At 39.6% G+C, this 25,227-nt stretch overlaps 1 protein-coding gene and 1 long non-coding RNA gene across 7 annotated transcripts in view; one reads left to right on the plus strand and one right to left on the minus strand.

Moving 5' to 3' along the window:
• Positions 1-5,152, minus strand: part of LOC148110039 (uncharacterized) — a 322,676-nt gene extending 317,524 nt beyond the window's left edge. For 5 of the 6 annotated variants that reach the window (XR_015724384.1, XR_015724387.1, XR_015724385.1 and 2 more), the window contains exon 1: positions 4,105-4,374. This is a non-coding gene — a long non-coding RNA (uncharacterized LOC148110039). Of the gene's footprint in view, positions 1-4,104; positions 4,375-4,815 lie in introns of those variants that run through there. The other variant, XR_015724383.1, reaches the window with a different exon arrangement.
• ELL2 (elongation factor for RNA polymerase II 2) overlaps positions 4,516-25,227 on the plus strand; it is a 70,352-nt gene continuing 49,640 nt past the window's right edge. Inside the window, exons 1-2 of the mRNA XM_045796450.2 lie at positions 4,516-4,827; positions 21,033-21,080. Coding sequence (XP_045652406.1) covers positions 4,681-4,827; positions 21,033-21,080 — 195 coding nt within the window. The 5' untranslated portion in view covers positions 4,516-4,680. The remainder of the gene's footprint in view (positions 4,828-21,032; positions 21,081-25,227) is intronic.

Below are 25,227 nucleotides of genomic sequence, written 5' to 3' on the forward strand. Positions count from 1 at the left end.
ACCAGAGTGTCCTAAGAGAAAGAAAAGACTTTAGAGAGTAAGAGAGTGTAGAGGTAGAAGTCTAGAGCTGGTACAGCTTCCCCCAGGATTAGGAAGGGCAGAGGCTGCCAGTTCCAGGAAGAGTATAAATCAAGTCCACTGTCTTTACAGCTCCTCTAGAAAGTACACACCTGGAGAGGAAGGCTAGACTTGGTACCCAAAGCCACCAGTCTCAGAAAAGTTCCCAGATGTGCTATACCTTCCAGGAAATCATGTGGACTATCACCATATATGTTTTAAGCCAAGCAGTACTTAGGGAGTTTCAGCCTCCTTTCTCATAATCCCCATCAGTGCCACTGTCAACCCCACTGCCAAACAAACACACAATCTAAATAAAACCAGTACATTTTTTTATATAAGCCCAGTTTCAATTCAGGTCATCTGGTTTCTTCTATCTAGATTACACCCAATCACAAACTCTTCCTAAAGGGAAATTCTTGAGCTTCCGATAAATTATCCAGCAGTGATGGACATAGACAAGGCAGTCTTCGTCATATATTCTGGGACCTACATTAACACCTGTGGATTTATTGTCTACCACACAGTGGAATGGGGAGCTCAGAGCCAGATTTAGCAATAATGATGATTATGATGGTAAGTTACACAATGAGATATTTCTTACACTTAAATGGAGTGGAGTAAAAAATAATCATATGTGATACAATAATTGTTTAGCTTAAAATCTGTGTTTAGGCAACAAATACTTAATGTCCTTCTTGTAGGTATTTCACTTTTATTCTCTATAAACATTTAGCGAATTTCTTTTAAAACCATTAAGCTTCCACTTCACTTGTGTCCAAAGAAAGGAGGAGATTTTTTGTGCAGAACTGGAAGTATAATGGTACAAGGTGAAATCTAGTGGGGACAGAAAACATTAGGGAGAGAGAATTTCAAGAAGAAAGGATTTCCATGTAGAAAAAGAATTTCCATAGAGCTCCTCTGCTGTAACTCTATAAGGTTCTGTGTTCTCTTTTCCTAACAGATTTCAATGCATTAAGACATTAGCAGGAATTTTTTATAGATAGCTTTAAGAAAAACTCACAAAACTACTAAGGTATAAGACAGAATGGCCTTATGCACTGGAAGTCACTAAAGCAGAGGTTGAAAACTAGAAAGCTGTGGGTTTACTCAGGCCCAAAGAATTTTTTTAATGTCCACAAAATGCTTATGGCATATTTCAGGTAGGTGCCAAAAAGTAAAAATCAGAAAGCTCAGATAAAAATCTGTGATTTCCAGCTTTCTTTAAAAATTAGAAGACTGGACAACACTAGGCCCCTGCATGTTCACCTTGCAACAATCAGTTGGACCAGGAAACTGCTAAACACTTTAGACACCCCCAGATTACCACAGTCCAGCACCTTCAGTCCCTGTGGCACTCTCTGACCCGTTCTATTTATTTTGGGTACCTAAGAGCCCCTGAAGGTATCTGAACTAGTGAGCTCAGCTCTAAAGGAGAAGTGAAAAAGTCATTAAATACGTGGCAACCAGGAATGAGGGGTGGCCTGGCATTTGAAAACCAGCGAAGACTTTGATGTTCATAGTCCTTTGTCCATTTTGTACCCTAGATATCACTAATGGAGCAGGCCCTACATCAGTTTACTTCTATTTTGCCTTTTTCTTGTGCTGAATTATCATGTAAGACATATTTCTTCTCAGTTATTAATTCCAAAGAGCTATTTAATGTATATAGTGACTAGAAAGGCTGATTGAGACCTACCTCTCCTGGTTGTAATAGGTTAGGCAGGTTGCTTTTGAATAAACAATGTCTCAGTTTATTCATGCATAAAATGAATGAGTTCAGCTAGAATGATCAGTAAAATCATTTTCATTTGGTCTCTCCCCATCTACACCATCTCTACTTACCTAGAATCTACTCAGCCCTCCAGAGATGTTCAAGTTCCACCGCCTCTACAAAACCTCTCTAGACTTCTCCTTTCTTTAAATTTTTGAGTTAATCACCACCACCACGCAAAGTAGCATTTTCTAATTCTCTAATTGCTTTGCTTAGAGTGCATTGGTTCATTTGCCATATTTAAACAGAAAATTCCTTTAAATAAGAGACTATACAGTTTAATTTTTAAATCCTCCACAGCATTTTACACTTAATGGGCATTCAATAATTATTTGTTAATTATTTACTCTGAATGATACAGAAGATATCTATAAACTGGAAAACTTCCCAAAGAGCAACTTTCATCAGACCCCTCCAAACAAATTACCCTTATCAGCATCACAACTTGCCCATCTGATTCAGGTAGGCATAATGTGTACTATGCAATGAAGAGACATAATACTAGATTACTGTATTACTTTGTACATGATTTTTGCTCCCTTTCTTAGTTGAAAAGCTCAAAGGGGGAAAAATATAAACAAACAGTAAGTCACTATAATTATTACCCAGTATTACCCAGTGAAAGATGATGTTACTCACTAAAATAGGACATGAGAAAAATTTTCATACCACATTTGAGAAAAGAAAATCAATTACTACAAAGGTACTGCAGGTCAGATATTTCAAAAGTACAGTGAAAACCACCCTTGATCCTCTCCCACCCCTTGGGTGTCATCAGAAGTTCTGAGTTAACAAGAGACCAACATGACATGTGGGCAGGAATTTACCCACTATCACAGGAAAAGTAGTGAGATACAGGTTCTACTTATTCTGGTCAGATCCCCGCCCCCCCCCCCAAATAATTAAGCTTTTAGATATGTGGTCAGTCCTTCTCTATTAAAGCAAATATGAGCAAAGAATAATTCAAGTATGAAATTATTTTTTGTGATTACCTTAATTTCTCTAGTCAATGAATTCAAGATAATTTACACTTTAGTACACTGAATTAATAAAGTGTTAATCATGTCTTAACAACTAGCAAATTCTACTGGATTGAAATTAATTTTTAAAATACTCTCCTGTGATGTAACCAACAGTTAATACAGATGTTTTCACTTAACCCATACTCTATGGAAAGAGAATTAGTTCTATAATTCATATTATACACATTCAACGCTTGCGGATCCAAACCAAGAGGCAGTGTATTCTGTAGGCTGGAGAAGGGTTTAATTCAGGTACGGGTGGGGGGGGGGTGGGATGAATCATGAAAAACTCCCACTTGGATCTTTCGGGAAAATCAACAGCCCTATCCAATTTAAAAGGATGGGAAATACTATTTAACTGCCTTTTAATTTTTCTAGGGAATGCCTATAAAACGCAACAAGGTTTTCAATCTGAGGGAAACAACAAGCGTCTCAATTTTTTTAAGTAGATTTTTTACACTGCCTTTTAACGGTTTCACTCCTTTCAATGGTTTGTTTTTATCTGCTGTTTTGAATCACCCTGTTAATTCATCCTCTCTGACAGGAAGCCTGTCAGTCTACCCAAACAGCCTGAAGAGGGCTCTTGATTAGGCTCCCTACTTTAGCCACGCCTACACACGGAGCATCGCGAGGAATGGAAAGTATGCCCGGCCTCCGCACACCCTCACACTCTCATCTCCTCTACTTAGCCTCCAATAGCTGAAGCCCTAGCTAGGTTTTCCCACAACCATGTCAAATAAAATGAGAAGAGCTCAAACAGAACCAAAGAACGACAGGTGTGGATGTTTCTTTTAATTTAGGTCAATCCCAGTTCTACTCTTAAATGGTCCTTTGAAAGGAGATACTCCAAATTCCATAAAAGGCACAACCCTGTCCCGGTGGCGAGCTCCAGAGAGACGAGATATGTTCCTCTGGGATCTTTAGAACCGGGCATAAAGAGGGAAAAACCTAGAAGCTCAATTTTCTATAGTACTGTGCCCACCACAGCAAAGGCACATAAGCCTTAGGCATGGTGTTGTACTTAAGGTGCTCCACATATTCCAGCACAACCCCTAAAGCCTAGGGTCCACTCCCTAATTTCAAGGTTAGGGTGAAATGAAGAAGAGCGTTCTCCCCAATTTCACCTGCTCACCAGCGCTAAACTGAGTTTTGAGAAGATGCTCTCCAGTGACTTCGCCTACTTCGCCCTCCTTCACACGCACACACCAAGCCCCACAAGCTTTCGCAACCGTCGGGGGATGGAGTCCTTACTTGGTCACACTTTTGGGGTGGGGGTCCTCCTCTTCAAGGACCTCCGGGGCAGGAAGAGATTCCCCTACTCTCGCGACTCTCCACTACTATCCCCCAACGGGCGGGGCTCCGACTCTAGGTAACCGGCCAGGCAACCTGGACACCCAATTAGCAAGGGATACCCCAAGCCATCTTGACCAATCGCCGCCGACGAGCCAAGACGACCAAACGTGACGTCAGATGTGATTAAATTGGCGCGTCACTTCGACGTCAGCCTCTCACCTCGGACGTCCCGTCCCAGGAGCAGAACTCCAGCGACTTTGGGCCCCGCCCCCGTGAGAGTGGAGGGCGGCCAATGAAGGCGGTTCCGAGGGGGAACGAGGCCAATGAGACGAGCCCGGGGCGGGGCGCGGGGCCAGAGGGTGGGGCGGGTGGCGGCGGTGGCAGCCCGAGGTCTGGCTGCGCGCAGTATATGACAGTACGTCAGCAGCGGGATGGCCGTAGCTGTGGCGGCGGCTGCAGAAGCCCAAGCAGCCGCGGCCGCAGTGGAGGCTAGAGCCCGAGCGGCGTCGGCGTCGGCACCCCGGGGAGTTTAAGATGGCGGCAGGGGGGGCGGCGGGCCTGCGAGAGGAGCAGCGCTACGGGCTGTCGTGCGGGCGGCTGGGACAAGACAACATCACCGTACTGCATGTGAAGCTCACCGAGACGGCGATCCGGGCGCTCGAGACCTACCAGAGCCACAAGGTGAGCGGGCCAGTCGGCCAACCGCCAGGGCTGCGAGAGGGAGAGGGCGCTCGTCGCCTCCCGGTGGCGCCACCCGGGACTCCGGACAACCCGCGCGGGACCGCGGAGCCGTGGCTAGCCTCAGCTGCCGTCAGCGCCCGCGGCGGCTAGGCTGGGCAGGGCCGGGCAGGGTCGCTGACGCCGCCGTCCCGGGTCGGCCGGGCGCCCGGGCGTTGGGAAGCGGGCAGGCGGGCGGCCCCTGGCGGCAGGGCCGAGGCAGCCGCAGCCCTCCTTGGGCTGCGCCGCCGCTGCGGGACTTTCCGACGGCGCCCGCGGGTTTCCTGGCGTTTTCTGTCCCGGGGAGGGAGGGAGGGAGGGGAGCGCTAGAGAGAAAATTGAGATGACTCCGCTGTCCGTGACGGGGGAGGGGGAGCGGGTGCCGCGCACCAGTAACGAACTCGGAGTACCGAGGGCATGAGTCGTCCGCGTTTGGGAGGTAACACATAGGCACCGCAGATCCGCAGAGACTCGACACAGCAGTTCCGCGTATGGAGGTGGGACACACCTTGTACTCACAAGGACTTGGGGACACAGGTATACCGCTTGGGGGAGGGGGGCACACCGTGTACTCGCAAAGGCTGGGACACGACGCTCCGCGTACGTAAAGTAGGGGGACACACCTTGCACTCCCAGAAATTCGGGGACACTGGCGCTTCGCCTTCCCGGAGAGGGACCAACACCATGTACCGGGGAGCCACACACACCCTTCGCTCACCCGGGGGTGAATAGAAAGGTTCCCGGAGGTTCCTTGTATCCAGAAGACGCGCTGTGTCTCGGGCTGACTCCCGGCGATAGGGACTTGGATCGAGAGTGAGGATGGGGGAAGATATTCCGCGTCCAGGGCAGAGACCCCCGTCTCGCACCCTGCACCCGGTTCCGAAGAGACAGCCGTGTATATACACACACAACTCCAGTACAGCTGAGACTCATATAGACACACACATGCCGCAGTTGGAGTACAAACCCAGAAACGCGTTTTCTCGTTGGGGGAAAAAATAAAAATAAAGAAGTGGGGGGTGGGGAGACGGAGAAGACATGGCATAACCCAGGGTGCCTGGGGAATCCGTTTAGGGACATGTAGTGTATGGATGTATAAAGTGAGGGATATACCGTATGAAATACGGGTAACATTTCTCTGAGAGGAGGACTGTCGGAGAGGGAAATAAAACCCACAGGGCGTACTGACAAATAGTGCAAGCCAGTCCATACCAAGGAAACATGCTTCAATTAACTGAAACAGGCACGGAGGGCCAGAAGGACACCCAGACGCGAACTCACATAGTTACTCAGATAGAAGTGGAGAACAGAATTAACATCTGTTGAGCTCCCACTAGTGCCAGGTACTTTAAATGCATAGAAGGAAGACGGATTTGGAAGCAGAGCTGCGAGAGAGGTGTGAAACCTGTTTCAGTGGGAGCTTGTGAAGCTGGGTGAGGGGAAACATCTTCAGAGAAGCCCCCTACATAAAGGTGCACACAGAGAGAGGTACACAGTTGTGCACAGTTTGGGAATACATGAACTCATGATAATATAGGTGTAAATAGCAGGAGAGACTCAGAGGTGAACTTGCTCAGGAGGGCACTCACAGAATTGAGTGGCTATGTAGATGTACACTTCAGGGCACATGTGTTATCCACCAGAGAAGTATATGGTGAAAAACAGGAGGGAGGGAGGAGTGTATGTACAAGGGAAAAAATAGATATTCCTACACACTGTGAAATCCCAGGGAAAAGAGTCTCATTTGTGGCTGGGAAGTCAGTGTGCACCCAGTAATAAGAACGCAAGAGGACATAAGAAATACAAAACTACATAGGTCAGGAGCTGCTCCCAGACAGGTACACCTGCAGGGAAGAGACCAGCACCAGCTTGGAGTAGGAGACCGGTATGGGGGAAGTCAGATAGGCAAGCTGAAGGACAATGGAGAGAAACTCAGCCCTGCAAGATGGAGAGATAAGCTTGCCAGTTCCAAAGGGAGGGCGTGGGAAGGAATGACACTGAGAAGAAGGTAGGTCACGGGTGTGAAGAGAAAAACACACAGGCTGAAGGGGAAGAAGCCAGCAGGAGAAGGCCAACTTTCAGTCAAAGACTGACACACAGAGGATAGGTAGATTCATATCTGGGGACAGCAGGTCACCAAGCACCTGGGGGGAACAAAAGGCAAACTGTACAGTTGATTACAGCAAAACTGACAGACACTGTATACTTGGCAGCAAAGAGGTGGGTGAGGAGACCCACAATGGGAAGGGATAGTGCCCAGGGAGAGTGAGGTGCCAGAGGCCTCCAGTGCTCAACGGGCTTCTGGGCTACAGCCCACGAAGGGAATGTTTGTTTTTCTACGTTCATTTCTGCCTCCTACATCTTAGTGTGTCATGCTTGGGATTAAGGTTGGAGTACTTTGACTCCAAAAGTCCTCACATTTGTAAACCAGTATCTTCCAAGAAACAGGAGATCAAAAATTCTCTCCCAACCCACCATTTAGTTCTTGATTTTTTTTCTTTTTACTTTTTATAGTCAGAGGTACTGAAATCATTGGCTTTTTTGCTAACTACTTCTATTGACAGTTAATGTCATTACTATATTTTTCTATCTCTGTGTGTACAAATTAATGAGTTGTGGTCATTCTGTACAGAAGCAGAGCAGAGAAAGGGAAAAGACTTTTCCAGGTCCTTTCATCTTTCTGAGGGTGGACCCAGGTAGATTGAGGTAGTCGTGGTATTCCTTTTCTCCTGAAAAGCTGGTGGTAGAAGCAGTGGCATAAGCAGTGGCATGCAAAGAGAGGAAGAAGAAATAAGCTGACTTGGCCTTTGCAGTTGGGCACTGCCTTGTTTCTGACTTAACCTGCTTCTGACCCCAGGCCTCACTGTCATTTCAGCTACAAAATACTTTTTAAAGAGCTTGGAAAAGCGGGAGTTGGGGTGAGAATGTTAATCCCAGATGGTTGAGAAGTGGGAAGAGGCTGTAGAAAAAGAAATGAGGGACCTTTCTGGTGACTACATTGTTGGTACTTACTGGTTACTGTACTTACTCTAGTGTGTTCAGCTCAATCTCCTACAAATGTGTTCTCAGTGACCGTCCTCCTGGCTCAGGCCAGACCAGGGCTCCCCCATCGGGGAGTTGCTAGCAGTAGGCATCTGGCAGAGCTTTTATCTTACAGTTGGAAGATAACTTATTTGGTCTCTTATACCTTACGCCCTTATCGGAAGTAGGGCTCATGACTTGAAATTGTAACAGCTGTTTGGAAGTATGTTGACACATGTTGGCTAAATGGGAAGAAGTTTCTGGTGGTCAAGTCTATTCCCTCTTGCGGAAGAATGGCTTTAATTTTCATATAAGACTGCCCCCACCATTCCTGTGCTGAGATAGGAGGGTTGATGCTTGACAAATGGCCTCCAAGTGGCTTTGGCCTGTGCAAGGTTATGACTATTATTCCTCCTCTTCTAGTGACTTTCTAAGAGCCAGAAATTTCAATGGCTTCCTAAATTAAGCATCAGAAAGCTATTTTTATCCAGATTACTTTGCCCACTAGATTTACTCTTCTAAATTAATCCACTTGACGCAAGATTTCAGGGAGGTAAATTCAGGGATTTTAGTAAACTATGATTTAAGCAGAATACAGAAGTTCTTTAGATAGAATTGAACAAGTATACAAAATTGTTACAGTTCATGGAAACAATCTTCAATTGGAAACAATTCCTCATGGTTTCAAAAGACAATCAAATCTAATTGACCATCATTATTCAAGTTTTCTATTTTTAGAGAAATGAAAAGTGCTAACTTGAGAACTTTCCAAAATAGGGATGGGGTTGGGGGAGAGAGGAGGCATTGTGAGTCCAGGAATGGGAGTTATAGTTGGAGCAAATGTGTCCTAAAGTTATTTTCTACTCAGTGTGAATACAGAAAGTTTCAAATTGATTTTATATTAAAAAGTGTTAAATGGAAAGTAAATTTAGGCATACTGATACAGATATATAGGATATATTGCAAAGCCATTTTTTTCTTAACTATAGATCATTTTAAATGAGAGGAAAGTTACTAAATAAAGTTATAAATTACAACTTTATATTCATTCTAAATTGATGTTTGTGATTGCATGGTCTATAAAAGCGCTACATACTTTAAGTGAACATGTATTACTGTAATTACATATTTCTCCCAAATGTATCCTAAAACTGTTTAAAATTAAAACCCCAAATTCTACAATATATTTTAGCTAATTCAGTAGTGGGTAGCTGGCTTATTCTGACATTCTGAGTAACAAAAATCTTATCAAAATATTTTAGCAGATTCTGTCATTGCTGAGCCTGTCAATTTATTTTTTAAAAACGTTTAGTCAAAGTTTCAAAGATGGTGGCTCAAATAATATCATCATGTTTACCTAACTATTGCATAAAAAGCCTTGCATTGATATGTTTGGGGGCAGGGTCTTTTCATTCTCTGTGCCTAAAGATCAGAAAGCAGATGCCTTTAAGAAGGATTCTATTAACACATTCTCTTGTCAACTCTAATTATTGGCTTTAAATGAATTTTCCTTCTTTGATAAGTGTCTTCTAGGAAAATGATAGTGTTTTGAAAATTTGTACAAATACACTTATATTTAATTTTGCATGAGGAACTGAGTTTCTCTCAGTATTACCAGGTATAATTATTTCCAATCAAAGCATAAATCTACACAAAGTTACTGTCCTTCACAATAGCTCCCTTTGTGTGTTACTTGAGCTTTTAAAATCACTGATTCCACAGGTCATGAGATAGGTGATTTCCTCTTTCTGTCAGGTGAACTTTTGAGAATTTGATGCATTGTGGTTTAAGGCACAGAAAAGACTCCTACCTTGCTTTTTCCTTATCTCCATTTTTCTGCCTGTCCTCAAACAATTTCGAGTTTGTGTATATGTGTTCAATAATCTGCCTTATAAATACAGAGGACCCTGTTCTTAAGGCATCACTCAAGCATCCCGACCTGCCAGCACAGAATTGCCACTGCCACAGGACATATTTATTAACCAAAACAAAGAGGTTTGCATTGTCAGATTCTTTTTTTTATTACGTTCAATTAATGAAACATTGAACACTGCATCTAATGATGTACTATATGTTGGCTAAATTGAACCACATTGTCAGATTCTTCTTCTTGCATGTTTTAAATGTTGCCAGGCTTAATTTTATAACATTAATCTTACTGACTTTTAACTTAGACCCATCTTCAGGCTGAACTTGATTTTAAACGCTTTTTATCAAGTAAAGTCAAATTTGTACCTCATGTTAACAGTAAGTGTTTGAAACTTTTATTTGAATGATTAGGTGCTCAGTGCAAAGAAGGGTGCCCTTCTTTGTAAAGCAGTAGCCAGATTGCCTAAAAAGACAGACAGGGAACTTTGGCACTGGAATTGGAAGGAGAAAGAAAGAACATATGTGAAGGATTGGAACATGTTCAAGAAAAGAGTTTAAAAGGAAAGGGGCGTAGAATTCTTGGAATGATTTACAACAAAGCTTATGGAAGACAATCACCAGATCTAGCCTTTCCTTTTGCTCCATTTGCACTTGTTAAAAAAAAAAAAAAAAAAAAAACCATGAAGGCAGTGCTCATAGTGCTTACTAGGTAATTTGTGATAAAGCCAGCAGAGGGAGGAAAATTAGAATTTCAGCTGAACCAATCCTGAGTCATTTTTAACAATTTGCAGTGACCACAGAGAGGCTCAGGAGTCTTGCACCAGAGTCCAGCCCATGTATTCGCCCAGTGGGCCAAATGTATTTGGAGTATTTGAGAAGATGTCCCTAAAATATTATGATATGGGCATTTCTATTTAAGATTAGATCAGCGAAGTTTTATAATAAAGAAAACAGTGTATATAACCCCACATTTGACTGTCTTGTATACCTCAGTTCCATACTTACACTACATTTTCCATGACTTAATGCAAAAACATAGAGAAGCAGGTCTGGTAGAATACAGTAAATTAATGGCCATATTTCCACAACCAAATTAAAGCTGGAAAAAAAAAAAGGCATAATTCGGGTCAAATGTACCAAGGAGAATTGCCCTTTTTTCTTCTTTTGCTCCCCACTTCCTTTCCTTCCAATTTATCTGCCTATCTATAATTTCTGTCGTGGCATATGGCCCTTGAGAGCCATGTTAAATGTTTAGGAAAAACTGGTTTAAGAGCCTCCACTAATACTTTGTCAGTAAAGGCCAAAATTAGTATTTCCATGGCTGGCAGTTTAATATAGGATATAAGAAGAGAGAATCTTATTAATTAGGCTATATGCTCCTTAAAGATTCATAAGTCAAATTAGCACCTAGAATCGAAAGAGCATTTTGGCTACTAGTTTTACAGTAACTAGATTGTTAGACACATGGTGTAAGTTTCTTTTCTTATTGGGGATCCTATATATTATTGGTTTAAAAAAACATCCTCAGGTCTTAAAGGATTTTTGCAAGATTTTAGCAGGCAAGGACTAGATGGGGTACCACATCTCCAGCAGAGGGAAGGACAGCAATAGAAAAGTTAGGGCAGGGTCCAAGAATCCCAAGGAATACTGTGTTCGACTTAACCTAAGTTAATATAGGAGAAAAATGTAGTTGGATTTAAGAGAGAAAAGGGAGATTAGAGCGGGTTAAATTTTGTTCTGTCAACACTGGGAAGACACTGAGTAGAAATATAAAGTCATTTGAGCTGTGTTTTAGGACCTTTATCCTGGCCTCAGTGTTACATGGTGAATATAAGGTGAATCTGGAAGGAAGTAGAGTTAGGAGGAAGTATGTGGTCCAGGCTAGAGATGCTTGGAATCTAATTAGGATGCTTGTGGGAATACAGTCTATAGATTTTAACAAATTTTGAAAGAAATGGGATTGAATTGAGATTTCTAACCATCAGCACTAGAGGTATTCTTAGTAAAAAAAAAAGGGGGGGAGTCAGAAGCAATTGGTAGAGTAGGGTGGGCACAGGGGAGATAAAGATGATGGGTACCATTTTAGTGAACATTCAGTCTTTGGTGACCAAGAGACTTAGATTTGATTGAGTGTTTTTACATTTAAGAAGTATATTTGGAAGTCTGAAGCTAGACTAGAACTGTGCTATATTATTTACATGTCTCCTATTAACTCTGACATTTGGATGGAAATTTGGGGTATTGGTGATACTTGGGAAGAAGCTGAAATTAAGTGGAAGAAATTTTTGGTTTTGCATAGGGATTTTTTTGTATTTTTATACACTTTATTTAATAACCGTCTCTATAAATTGCACTTCAGACCATCATCAAACACATATAATATGAAAATATAATTTGATTATAACATGAAGATTGACCCTCTGTGATTAGTCCTAGTGATTATTGAAACATTAAATAACTATATAAAGTGCCTAGATGTACATTTCAAGCATCATTTTGAAATGATTCTGGAGGCCTTGAAAGAGTCAATGTCTTCACTTCCATATTACCTCCATTTCTGTTTTGGTATTTTGATTCCCCCCTTTTTGTTTTTGTTGTTAGTTGCATTGGGGAAAAACAAAACAAAAAATAATGTAACTACATAGGCTTTTGTTATACATATACATTGTAATGGACTAAGTATGGTGTTGAGTTCATGGTCCTTGGAGATAATCTTGTCTGAGGAATTTCCAGTCAACAGTGAGTTTATTCAAAGATGAAGCCAGGCTTAAACTTACTGATTAGATTTACTGAGATACTTCAGGATCTAGATATGATTACCTGGAAACTTAAGTGTTAGCATATTTTAAAATAACTTTTACTTAGTATCATTGCTTTTGATTTCCATTATCAGAAATCATGATGCCTCAGAGAACCAGAAAACATATCCATATAGTAGAAACTCAGTTGAGTATCTTAAGATTTTTTTTTAAGAGATTAAGAGGTAGGAGTCAGAATTATAACTGCCAAATACTCATTTACTCATTTAGCAAACACTTATTAATTTTCTGACATGTGCCAGGCATAGAACTACACACTGGAGATACTCATGTCCGAATAAGTCCTAGATGGTCCCTGCCATCAAGAAAATGCTTGTGCTTTAGTAGAAACAAGCAGACATGTGAACAAATAATTGCAATAAAGTCTTTGTTCAGGGGTGCACCTAAAGAGAGAAGGACTTTGTTTAAGGATGTGTCTGAAAAGTAGTGTCTGTTTCTTTACCTCCCATCCTCTGCTCAGCTCACTCTGGTTGGGTTGTCTCCACCACACCTCTGCGATTGCACCTGACTAGGTCCCTTCATTGGTCATCTCTCTGCCAAGTTCATTGGTCATCTCTCTGTTCCTCCCTTACCTGACCTTGGCAGCATTCCATCCTGGTAACCACTCCTTCCTGTTATGAAAACACTTTGCTCATTTTCCTCCTACCTCCCCGCCCATTCTTTCTCAGTCTCCTCTGCTGACCATCCTCTGTTGGACTGGTCTTTGAATGTTGGAAATCCCAGCTCCCTTCTCTTTATCTATTAATTCTCTCTAGGTAAGCTCATTTAGTCTTATAGATTTAAATGTCATCTATATGTTAATGACTTCCAAATATTGATCTCCAACTCTGACCTTCCTCCAACTCCAGGCACTTATTTACAATACTTCATCTCCTTATCAAAGTTTAAAAGGCATTTGAGTTTTAACAAATCCAAACAGAATTCTTGATTTCACTCCTCACACCTACATCTTCACAAGTGTGCCCTATCTCAGTAAGTGGCTATACCTGTCACCAGTTGCTTAGTAATTGACTAGTATTTCTTGATTTGTCTCCTCATTTCTTGACTTACTAGATCTATCAGCAAGTCCTGTGAATCTCCAAACATCCAAAATCTAACCCCATCCTTCACGACTACTCCAGTCCCAATCATCTGTCAAGGATTTCCACGGACTTCAACTAGCTTCCAAGCTTCCATTCTTACCCCATAGTCCATGCTTCTCCACACAGCAGCCAGTGATCTTTTAAAAACATTTAGTATGCTCATGTAGTTTCCTGATTTCAAACTTTATGGCTCCCTTTGTAAAAATGTTTAGGTGGTTTATTTTATAAATGTCTTATACTTTAAAAATAAACTCAGTCTTCCATTCCACGTTCATTTTACTGCTTCTCCTTATGTTCCAGAGGTTATGATCCCAAAGAAGAAATCTTCATTTGCATTTATAGTCAGATTAGACATGTAAGCTTTCTATATAATCACGAAGCCTTCTCAGAAAAAAAAAAAAATGATGGGATATTACGCTTCGAGTATTGTTGTTTTAAAGCCTGGTTCACAGTAACTAACTTTTTAGCTGATTCTTCAGTTTGGATTTTGCCTTCCACGTTTCTTTAAGAACTGTTTGAAATAGTAAGATATAAGGGTGTGTGTGTGTGTGTGTGTGTGTGTATTTTAATTTGGCCTGCATCAGATAGTTACAGTTTTCCAGAAGCTATCTTTCACAGCAAGGATTGTGTTAAATAAATTAGGCTTTTAACCTCTTCTCACTATGGTTTTGGCAGTCCTTTTATATTTCATTCTTGTCTATGCTGTAATGATAGAAATACACTATTCTTTATTGCACATGCACTTTAATCTGGTTCTTCCAGATTTGTAGAGAAGTTTCTCATAATGTGTGAGTTTGGATTGATTCACAAAGCAAAATGTGAGATTTTGTGAAACTGGTGACCCTTTTTACCATCTAATAAAATATTGGGGCAAGAAGGAGACACTGTTTAAGGTAGCTTTGGATTATCAATTACCAATAAATTTTACATTCATGCTATCATTCTAAACGTTACCAGCTTTTGACAAGAGCTAAATATATTTGAATTCTTCAGAATCAAGTGAATGATTTCCTGCACTATTTCCTGCTTTAGCTCCAATTTTCTTTCTGCGCCTTTTCTCCCTGTCTAGCTATTTTTTTATTACAGGGGTTAAAATATCCTTATTAAGTGGTCTTTGGTTTCTCTATCAGGTAATGTTTTTAAAAACAGAATAAAATGACTTTCTGAATTAAAAAAAACATAAACAAGTTCTTAAAATGGTATAGTACTTCTTTTAAGAAAGAAGGATGATCTTTTATAGAAACTGTATCCCAAGGAAAATCATAAATACTTTTTATTATTTACTTCTGTGACAACAAATTCAAGTACCTGATATTTTCCTTAAGCTAGGTGCTAGCTATAGTGCAGAACCAAACTGTCAATGCTTACAAGTTCTTATCAATTCTCAATTTTCTAACTTTTAGATGTTTCACATTTTATATAATCATTGTTTAGGAGTGTCAGGAGAGGCTAGCCTTGTAAAGTGGTGGGTAAGACCACATTTCTTAAATTGAGACTGGGTGGGTTTGAGTCCCAGGCCACTTACTAGCTGTGTAACCTTTGGTAATGCATAGGACTTACCTGAGAATTGGAAATAATAATATCTACCCCACAAAGGTGTTCTCAGAATTCCTGGAGGTGATAGTAGAAAAGATAATAGTGTCTGACATGTTTTAAGTACTCAGTAAATAGTAACTAAGTAGGTATAAGCAATTCCACTTAAAGCAATGACTTGACCCATCACCATTTCTAGAAGGTTTTCTGGTTTTGACAAAGTTCCAAAATTATATTTGACTTTGGAAATTTTTTTGCACTCTCTTTGTCATGACTTATAATGCAGCTTAGACACTCAGATAAATACCAAGTATTTAATAAATGCCTGTTGATTGATTAAATATTTGAAGTTAACTTGTAGTTAAGTCAGAGTTCCATGATGGGTTCACAAGGAAAGCTGAAGATGTTTCAAGAATATATCTAATCTGAGGGAATAAAGTTATCTCTGTAATGTGTTTCTTAGAGAAATCACTCTTTTCTAGGCCCAGAATGCTGTTTGTTATGTTTGTATATTCATAAAACCAATGGTGGTTGATAAAGTAAAAGTAACCATAGATTTAATTTGTCTACATAGATAAGTAGTATGTAAATAATCAAGAGATAGTTACAATAACTTTTATAGGATAAATAACTTTCTTTTAGTCAATCCCAGAAAACCTTAGCTTTGCTCCTTCTCTCCCACCCTCTAAGTATCATATCAGAAATTAATATTACTCAGCAAACTTAAGATTACTTAATAACATTACTTAGTAAATTACATATTACTTTTATAGTCCTGATATATTGTGAGGAATCATTTCTAGAAATGAACATAGATTTCTTTGGTCATAGAGCAATTTTTGTTGCAGTAGAATTGCCTTGTAATGGCAAATGTCAAGAGTATAACAAAACCTTTGAGCATTTTAGTATTGCCTACATTTCTATGCTTAAGAATGTCTTATATTTCCTAAGAGATACAGAGGGTTAATTCAGGGAGCTCTAAAAGAGTCAAACAACCAAGAGTTTAACAGAACTTGACTACAGAACACCACCTTTATGAGGTTGTTGAAACATTTGTCAAAAGGAGAGTTCCTAGCCAATTTCAGTCTGTTTTGCGTTTCTTGGCTGGAAGAAGATACCAGATCACTCTTACGTATAGCTCAACTATTATTCAGTTAAACTCTAGAGTTACTTGATTTTCAAAAGAGCTACTTGGTGCAAATATTTAATTAAAGCTAAAAATCAAAAGTTGAAGCCCTTGTTGAAACTCATTTGTAATAAGAATGTACTTAGTTAAACATTTATTTTAAAACATGCCTTATCACTATAATTATGTTAGCTTTTAAAATTGAATTAAAAATATTTATGCAATGAATTGAGGTCATGCTTGTGCAATTAAACTTAGGCTAAAGAACATTTAGACAAAAAGGTAACATGCGTGAAACATTTGCTTATAATGGTATTGACTTTTAGAATTCATTCCTGGTAGCTACCCCATTAACACAGTGGTCAGATGCATAATAAGTGGTATAGAGTTCTAAGCTGTCTCCTCTTGTTGCATTTTTAAAGCATCTAGAACTAGTAACATCTGGTAATTTACTAACATCTTCTTGTCTAAAATTGGAATTGAAATCAATAAAGCTTTGGTGCTTCTTTCATGTATTTTTCTCTTCTGGGTTGTCAGATAATCTTAAAGGAGTTTTTTAGTAACAAGGATCTTAGTTTGTCCTATTTGGCTAAGCACCCGTAACTATTCCATACAAGAGAGTTTTATTACTTTTTAAATGAGGAATGAGAATGTATATTTGTATATGTTCCTTTGTTATACATGGTCCTTATAGCAAAAAACAAAAGTCATTGTTTAGTTTTTATTTAATCAGAAACTGAAGTCTGGAAATTGTAATGATTTTATGAAATTCATTTTCCTTGGAAACAGAATGCCACGAAAAAAAAGAAAAGAAAAAAAAATGCCAGAACTGAATGAGAAGTTAAGGACTTTTAAATGTTCAGCACTGGGAGGTAACCTGTTACACGGGCAAGAGAAGGAAAGTGTTCTGTGTTTAGGATTCAGAGGGCTGGCTTTGAAGCCCAGCTTTGCTAATCACTAGCTTGGTGTTCCTGAGCAATACCCTTTACCTGTTAGAGACTCATTTATCTCCCTCTGAAATGGGCGATAATGATGCCTTCCTACCACCCAGGGCTGGTTTTAGGAGGCTCACTTGAAACAATGGATATAAAAATGCCCTGTACATTACAAAACTATGTAAACAAAAATTATCATTTCTGTTGAGAAATCAAGCAATACAGATAGAACTGTAAGCATATCAGAAGGTTAGGTTCTGGATTCAAGTCCTGAAGCAAAAAAAAACTGATTAAAGTCAAAATTACTCTTGAAAGTTCCTAAACTAACATAAAGTGTGGTTGTATTATTTTGTCTATACTACAATGAATAGTAATCTGTAAAGTAGATGTGTATAGTAACATACTGCTATAAAGTAGTATAAAGAAAACATGGCCAAAATGATTTTACAATAGGTTTTTTCTTTAGCTAAGCATAATGTAGATAATACTTTTTTAAGTTAAATATGTGTTTAACCTATCCTTACAACTAGGAGTAAGACAGCCTATGAAAATAATACATCCCCAATGTAGTGGAACCCTAGACAAAGGCATCTGGAAAAACAACAGCTAAGGAGAGTTAACTCAAAGTAGGCATAGTTCAGAGTTAGCAAAATGTTGGCATCAGTCTTTGGTTTGGCTGGGAAAGGTTTAACATCTCAAAATTTGAATCCTTTCTCAGTCGGGCTTTTATTCTCCAGGTACTTGGCACTCCATGTTGCTTTACATCAGTCTCTTTCACGTTACCTGCCTTGGGTGCTTAAACCCATGGAGTCTTGATTCCTGATTTAACCAAAGAAAGGCCCACCTGAAGAAACTAATCTTAAACTTGAATGTTAAGTAAGTTATTAGTATGGATTAACAAAATAGTGCTTGGGAAGGCATGCCAGCTTGAAGGAAAGGAAGGAAGTAGAACTAGGAAGGAGTGCCTGGCTGGTTCCGTCACTGGAGCATGTGACTCTTCATCTTGGGGTTATGAGTTGGAGCCCCACACTGGATGTAGAGATTACTTAAAAATAAAATCTTAAATAGGAAGATGTTTACAAAACCAAAAGGGTTAACACAGCTGAGGCACACTATTGGGAGAAAGTGGAAGATGAAACTGGTTGGTCCTGTAGGTGACAGGTCTCTTTTCCATGTGGAGAAGTTTGCTTTGCTCTGATAGAACCCATTGGGAAGGAACCCACCGCAGCCTGTGTGACATGCTGAGATGGTATCCAAGAAGCCCAAGAGGGCTTCTGTTAGTTCTTTGAATGATGGGCAGTATTTGGAAGGAATTGAAGGGAAGAAGGAGGGCCTTTATCTAGGTGCTCAGTGATAGGGGCCTGAAACAGTCCGGAGGTTTTCAAAACAGAGACTAAGAGCCTAATTTGGGGGAATCTGGAGCTGACTGGCTGAAGATGAAGATTTGGAGCTGTGAAGCCATCTTTGCTTCATTTTTCTTTGGTGCCTGATATTCGAGTTTTCAGTACATTTTATCATTCTTTCTTGGGAAAGTCTGCTCATTCCACCATCTCCTTTCCTGTTGGCTCTGGATGAAGTCATACTAATTTGGGCCTTATCACTAGATTATTTCTAAATAAAGCATCCTCCGGAGCTGGTGCCTAATCCTTTTCCCTAGCCCCAATCCATCTCTCTCCCTCTTTCTTACACAGGACGGAAAGAGCTGCTTTCCCTGGAACACTTCTTTCAGCAACTCACTTTGTTGTGCCAAAAATTAGAAGCCCCTTCAATTGTTTATCATGTCAAAGGCAAGACTTAAAGGCCATCCCTGAGGGGGTAATAGAAGAGATCAGGGCAGGGTTATTTCACAGGGTGATAAACCTTTGAAATCCTGAGATCTAAAATTTAAATTACTGTCCTATTTATCCTGTAGTGTATAGAAGCTAAAACTGAAGACAAATTTTGAGGTCAAGGAAAGATTAGGCAGGGATCGCCAGGTCAGTTCTCATCCTTTGTGTTCTGTTTCAAGTGTGAAAGAACTCTGTACACACACGCAGACCTGCCCTTTGCTCACATGATATCCATTCCTGTCTCCTTGCTTTTCTGCTCAGGACATTCCCTTTCCCTTGAGTTTGTCTTTTCAAAATTGCTGCTAAGATCCACTTTTCCATAAGCCCTCTGGCTTTTCTAATTATTTCTTCTAACCCTTTTTGAGAATTCTTCTCTCCTTTTTGAGAATTCTTATTGCACCTCCCCATTGTACTTAGCCTAGTGTTTAATCATTCTCACATATTCCCCAACAAACATGTAAACTCTGGGATAAAGGAGTAGGTCCTGATCATGCTCCTGAGTCTCCCATAGCAGATGTGTATGGAGAACAAGGTGGTAGAAGAAGATCAGCATGGCAGAGTAGGAGGATTGAGCCCTGGGTCCTGGTCCCAGCTTAGTTATTAATGGCACACGTGGCCTATGGGGAATAGGCCTTGACTGTATTATCTATGAATCAGAATTCTCTAATTCTAGCAGTGTATAATGGCCTAACAATATTAGGGGTAAGGGAAAAGAGACTGTAAATTAATTTAAGGTTGTGAGCCCAGAAAACCAAAAAGATAGACATATGCTTGCCAGAAAAGTAGGAAAGAGGTGCTAGTTTGGTTGAGGGAGGAGTAGGGAAGGGAAGTTAGTATAGCATTTGCCTGTTTTGCTGTCCTCGAGTTTCTAATGCAAAATGTCCCTAGACAATGATAAGTATTAGGCTGTGGAGAGAAGGGAGTTGACAAATAGAGAAGAGATTCAGAGTCATCACCAAACAGGCAAAGTGAGCCTCCAGGAGCTAGTGGATGTAGAAAGAGCAAAGTGAAGGGCACCAGCTTTCGAAATGAAAGGCATGATAAAAGAGCTAAGAGGACTGGTGTCTCTGAGTGTAAAGAAGCTGTGATATCCAGGGAGAAGCTAGCAATTTGACAATTGAGAAAAGTTAGCATTTGTTTGACAAGAAGAATTGATGAAATCCATAGAGAATTTCAAATTCCAGCGCTGAGCCGAAGACAGCTTTTGAGTTGCAGAGTGTCAGAGAGGAAATTATAACCAGCCTCAAAGGAGTTTGGAAAAAGCATTACCTAGAAAAACATACTGGTGACTTCAGATATAGGAAATCATGCCTGAGACTATGGTAGATTCTTAAAGTATTTCTTCTAAATACACAACTCTATGACAAAAATATTAAAGTTATGAGGAGGACAAAGCTTGTTATAAAACAAACCATTGTTCTAGAAATTATATTCTCTTGTTGAAAATCTTATAAGAAAACTGGTAACATGTTTGACCCTCAACTAGAAACTAACCTATGGTAAAATGTGAGAAACTGGAAACCACAGTTCATTATCAAATACTTTTGATTTTCTATTTATAGTATCCTGTTAGAGTTTTATAAAGTTCCTCTAATTATCTCTTCCCTCCCCCTAGCCTTTTAAAAACATATCAAGAAACTAAGTAAAAATACGTTTTTTTAATGTGAAATTGAATTAGTATACTAATCATTTTTTGCCAAATAGCGTCATTTTCAAAAACCTGACTACCTTGCCACAATATACATGTGGTTGTGTGATTCAGAGAAATGTCAACAGTATGATCTTGTTCATTAAGGCATCTTAATATGATGATATGTAAACCTAGTTATATAATGAAAAGATTTTTCACAGACTATATAGCACTGACCAGATGCACAGATTTAAAGTTTAAACATTTAGTTCTGTGACACAGTAACGAAGGTTGACCTGTTTGTTTCTTATGTTTCTTTTAATAGAATTTAATTCCTTTTCGACCTTCGATTCAGTTCCAAGGGCTCCAAGGGGTGAGTACTCTTGTTGATTCAGCAAGAAAATCTAATATTCTTCTTATATACTATTATCTTTAAACCCTTAAAATTTGTTTTCACTTGTGCCTCAATATAAGGTCATTCATATTTTGTGAACTTTATGACTAAATGTAAATTTCAGACACACTAATACACATGAATTATCTTTTCCTGATTTATTTAAAAGGTAATTCAGATATACTTACTGAAGAGTAGTTTTTTTCCCCAAATCATGAATAATTACATTTTTTACCTTTTTTTGAAGTATAATATATGTCACAGTATTAAGTATTTTTTTACCACAGTTAAGCAACCATAAGGAATTGTTAATTTCAGTCAAGTTATGATTATGTGATTGCTGTTACTATTGATGAACTTTTGCTGTCTGTAGACTTAATTTCTTTGGTTGGACATATTAAGAGATGTATAAATCGAAAATTGAGTTTTTTCAGTACACAGAATAAATTTCGTGTATTTTATCGCTGCATTTAAAAGCATTATAAATGATAACTCCTAATAAAATATACCTATGAATTTTGTGTTTATAATAGATGATAAACTTTACAGTAATGTCAGTATTATCTTTTAATTATTACTATTAATATTTAATATTAATAAAAAGTCTTAATTATTCCATCCCTTAATATGCCTTTCTGAATTTGTGTCTATATATTGACTGTAGCATGGAGATTTGCAATATCTGTAAATGGATTTTAGAGGGCTAGAAAAAAGGCAAGCTGAGGGAGGGAGATCATATTCCAGCTTATTTTAAATCTACATTTGTGAATCTTTGTTTATCATGTCATAAAATGCAAAAATTCAGTGTAAATCAATGCAGTCTTTCTAAACTTTATAACTCAAAAACATTTCAAGAGTCAAGAATTTTAATTCTATCATTCAATACCAGCTAAGAGTACTTCTAAATAATGCTAACTTGAAGGAGATGTTTGTGTGTGGATGTCAGAGCTCTGCTTCTACATGATAGCTTTACAATGAAGTCCTTTTTTTTCTCCCCTAGTAACTGAGTGTTTATGAATGGGATCCTAATTGCAGCAAGCATCCTTCTGCATTTTGTTTTACCGCTTTTTAGGTAGTCCTTAGCACCTCTTGGCACTATTTTTGAGGTATTAGTTTTGGTTATTTATCTAAGGCTTAAGTTTTCTCACAAAATTTAATGGCATCAGTAATCTCTGAAAGATGTTCCAAGACAAGCCTGAGTCTGAACCCTGGAGGGCTCCAGGGATTTTCAGTAAAGGGTTATCTGAGATGAGAGGTCAAGACCTAGCAGAGTAGAGTGAGGTTTGAGCTGCTTTTCCCTCACTAGCAGCTGTTACCTTGTTTGGGATCTTCCTCTTCCCTTAATTCTCTCTCTTCCCAGTTAGGACATAAAGGCAAGGGAAATAAATGAGAGAGAAGAACATTTTCTTAAAAGGCACCAAGTTAGACTGAATAATAAGAAACCAATGTGTTCAGGCTTCCAAAATCTTGATTCAGACACATGCAGCTTTTAGCAGGCTTAGAAAGAATATGGTTTTCTCTGGCACACCATTTGCCCTCAAAAGGCCCCAGGCACCACTGCAAAGCTGGCAGTTGAGATTTGAGACCTTGGACGTCCTTTTCTGAATTCTCTTACCTACCTCCCCCAGGCTTTCCTGTCTCCTGTGTCCTGGCTTCCTCAGTTTATCTTTGCAAGCTTCATTCTCTCTTCCTATTCCATTCCTTGCCTGGGTGTAGTTCACTGATAGAGATAACTTAGATGTAAATGACTGATAGGTTTAAATCTTAATGGGTGTTTGAACTTTAACAGATAAGCTTTTTTAACCCAAATGGTTATTGGATTTAGTAGAGGGGGGGGAGGGGCAGGAGGCTGTAGACTGAAAGCAATGGAATATTTGGCCCTACCTTGCTTACTTTGCTTTCTGTCTCCTCTACCCCGTCACTCCTACCCCCACCCGCAGCCCCCTTTTTATTATTCTAACTGGGAACAAAATATATGGACTCAGCATTGTTTCTGAGCCTGCAGCTGCATTCCATCCACCCTCCTCCCCCCCCTTTGCGGAGCTCTCACCAGCCCTTTGGGACTTAGTAAAAACAAAGAATCATTACAGGGGAGAGAGTGGGTTGGCACAGCCTACAGGGAATACGCAGAGCCACAAATGTGAGGGTCTTCTGTACAGTGCGCCTCTGTTATTCTCGAGAGCCATGATAATTTAACATTGCCTGTGCTGATTGCTTTAAAAGCCCTGAAGAAGTATGCTTATAGTTTTCCTGTGTGGAAAATGTTCAGGACTTTTAAGAAGGCTTTAAAGGCTTAAATTTAGATTTCCCACAAAAGGTAGTTTTTCTTAATGAGAAATTTTAACACGGTGTTTCAGAAATTTCAAAAGTTTTTCTGCAAAGGATTTGGCAAATGTAACAAATATACAGTCTTTTTACATCAAATGTAATCAAAGACATTAACTGTCATGGTAGTGTCATATATAGGCATATTTGAAACATTTCAATGCTGTTAACGTGTGAAATTGCTGAGAACCATTGACTACCTGGATTTCTATCATTGCAGTTGACCTGCAGCTTTTATAGCATAAAAAAATGTAAATTGCATCTTTCACATTCCAGCTCACCCCTTTCGCTTAGTCAAAGACGGTGCTCAGTAAATTGAGTAGTCATGGAAGGCATTTTCTGGATTCAGAAAGATGAGGAAATATCTATGGGAGCAGTTGAGTGTGACTTCTGAACTCGTGAATATTAGGAGGTGAATAAATCAGCCAAAAATGCCTTATGGATTCTGAAGGGTATGGGTCAACCAGTTATCCTCACAGTTCTTCCCACATCTAGGATACTCATAACTAAAGGCTTACTAGGATTATAAATTTCTGTGGATCATTCTAATTAACTGAAAAGGTAGCTGGTAAGATTCACATGGGCTACAGTAATGAGGTGTTTGAATTACAACGTTCAGAGGGGTGTATTGGTATAATACATCTGGTTTCCAAAAGCCATATCTTGATAGTCAGGTAAGCTTTACACAAACCATTTGTATATTTACAGAACTATAGTTCTGCCTCTTGTATTTTAACTGGATACTGAAAATGTAGCAGGTGAAAAATTTCCAAAAATATGTGTTCCGGTAAAATTTTAAAAACTACACTCTGTATTTTTATGTTTGTTGAAGCCTTCTTGTCTGAAGACTCAAAGAGACAGAGCTGTAATTACAGTCTAAGTCTTCACACTGCCAGGGGAAAGTTCTCATCAGTATATGGTACAGCTTTGAAAGGAGAGGTACTGGAAGCAAGTAAACTCATTGTTTTCAAGTAATGGCAGTTGTTACTGATGTAGTTCTCTACTGACCTAATTATTCTTCACAATAAATTATAAACAGGTGCCTAAGCAATGGTTGTGCTAATAGGTTTGTTGTTGTATTTGTTTCTTATTTATTGCACAGACGTTCTTTTAGTCCTTACTGGTGCTAAGTACTTTGCTAGGTACTTAGTGTGCAGATACATGGACGTGTAAGACATGGGTTCCGCCCTCAGGGAACTCAGAGTCTGACAAACACAGACTAGTACTCGGGAAAGAATTAATAATGTAGGACCTATCCAGAACTCGCCACTCTGAACTCCTATGTAAATGGCACTGTCAGGAACAAGGCTCATGTGTGTATTTCTGATTGGTATGATTCAGCATTTTTTCCCAAAATTTTATTTATTTATTTGTCAGAGAGAGAGCACAAGCAGGGGGAGTGGCAGGCAGAGGGAAAACCAGGCAGAGCGAGAAGCAGGCTCCCCGCTGAGCAAGGAGCCTGATGCGGCCTGGCAGACGCTTAACCAAGCCACCCAGGCATCCCTATGAATCAGCATTTTATTTATTTTATTTTATTTTATTTTATTTTATTTTATTTTATTTTATTTTATTTTATCTTACTTTATTTTATTTTATTTTATTATTTGTCAGAGAGAGAGAGAGAGCACGGGCAGAGGGAGAGGCAGGCTCCCCACTGGGCAGGGAGCCTGATGCGGGACTCAATCCCAGGACCCTGAGATCATGACCTGAGCCGAAGGCAGGTACTTAACCTACTGAGCCACCCAGGCATCCCTGAATCAGCATTTTAAACAAAGATTTCAGTGGATGCAAAATATATCCT

The sequence above is a fragment of the Ursus americanus genome, chromosome 5, assembly GCF_024610735.1.
Source record: "Ursus americanus isolate L20-20 chromosome 5, mUrsAme1.1.p, whole genome shotgun sequence".
NCBI classification, from domain to species: domain Eukaryota; kingdom Metazoa; phylum Chordata; class Mammalia; order Carnivora; family Ursidae; genus Ursus; species Ursus americanus.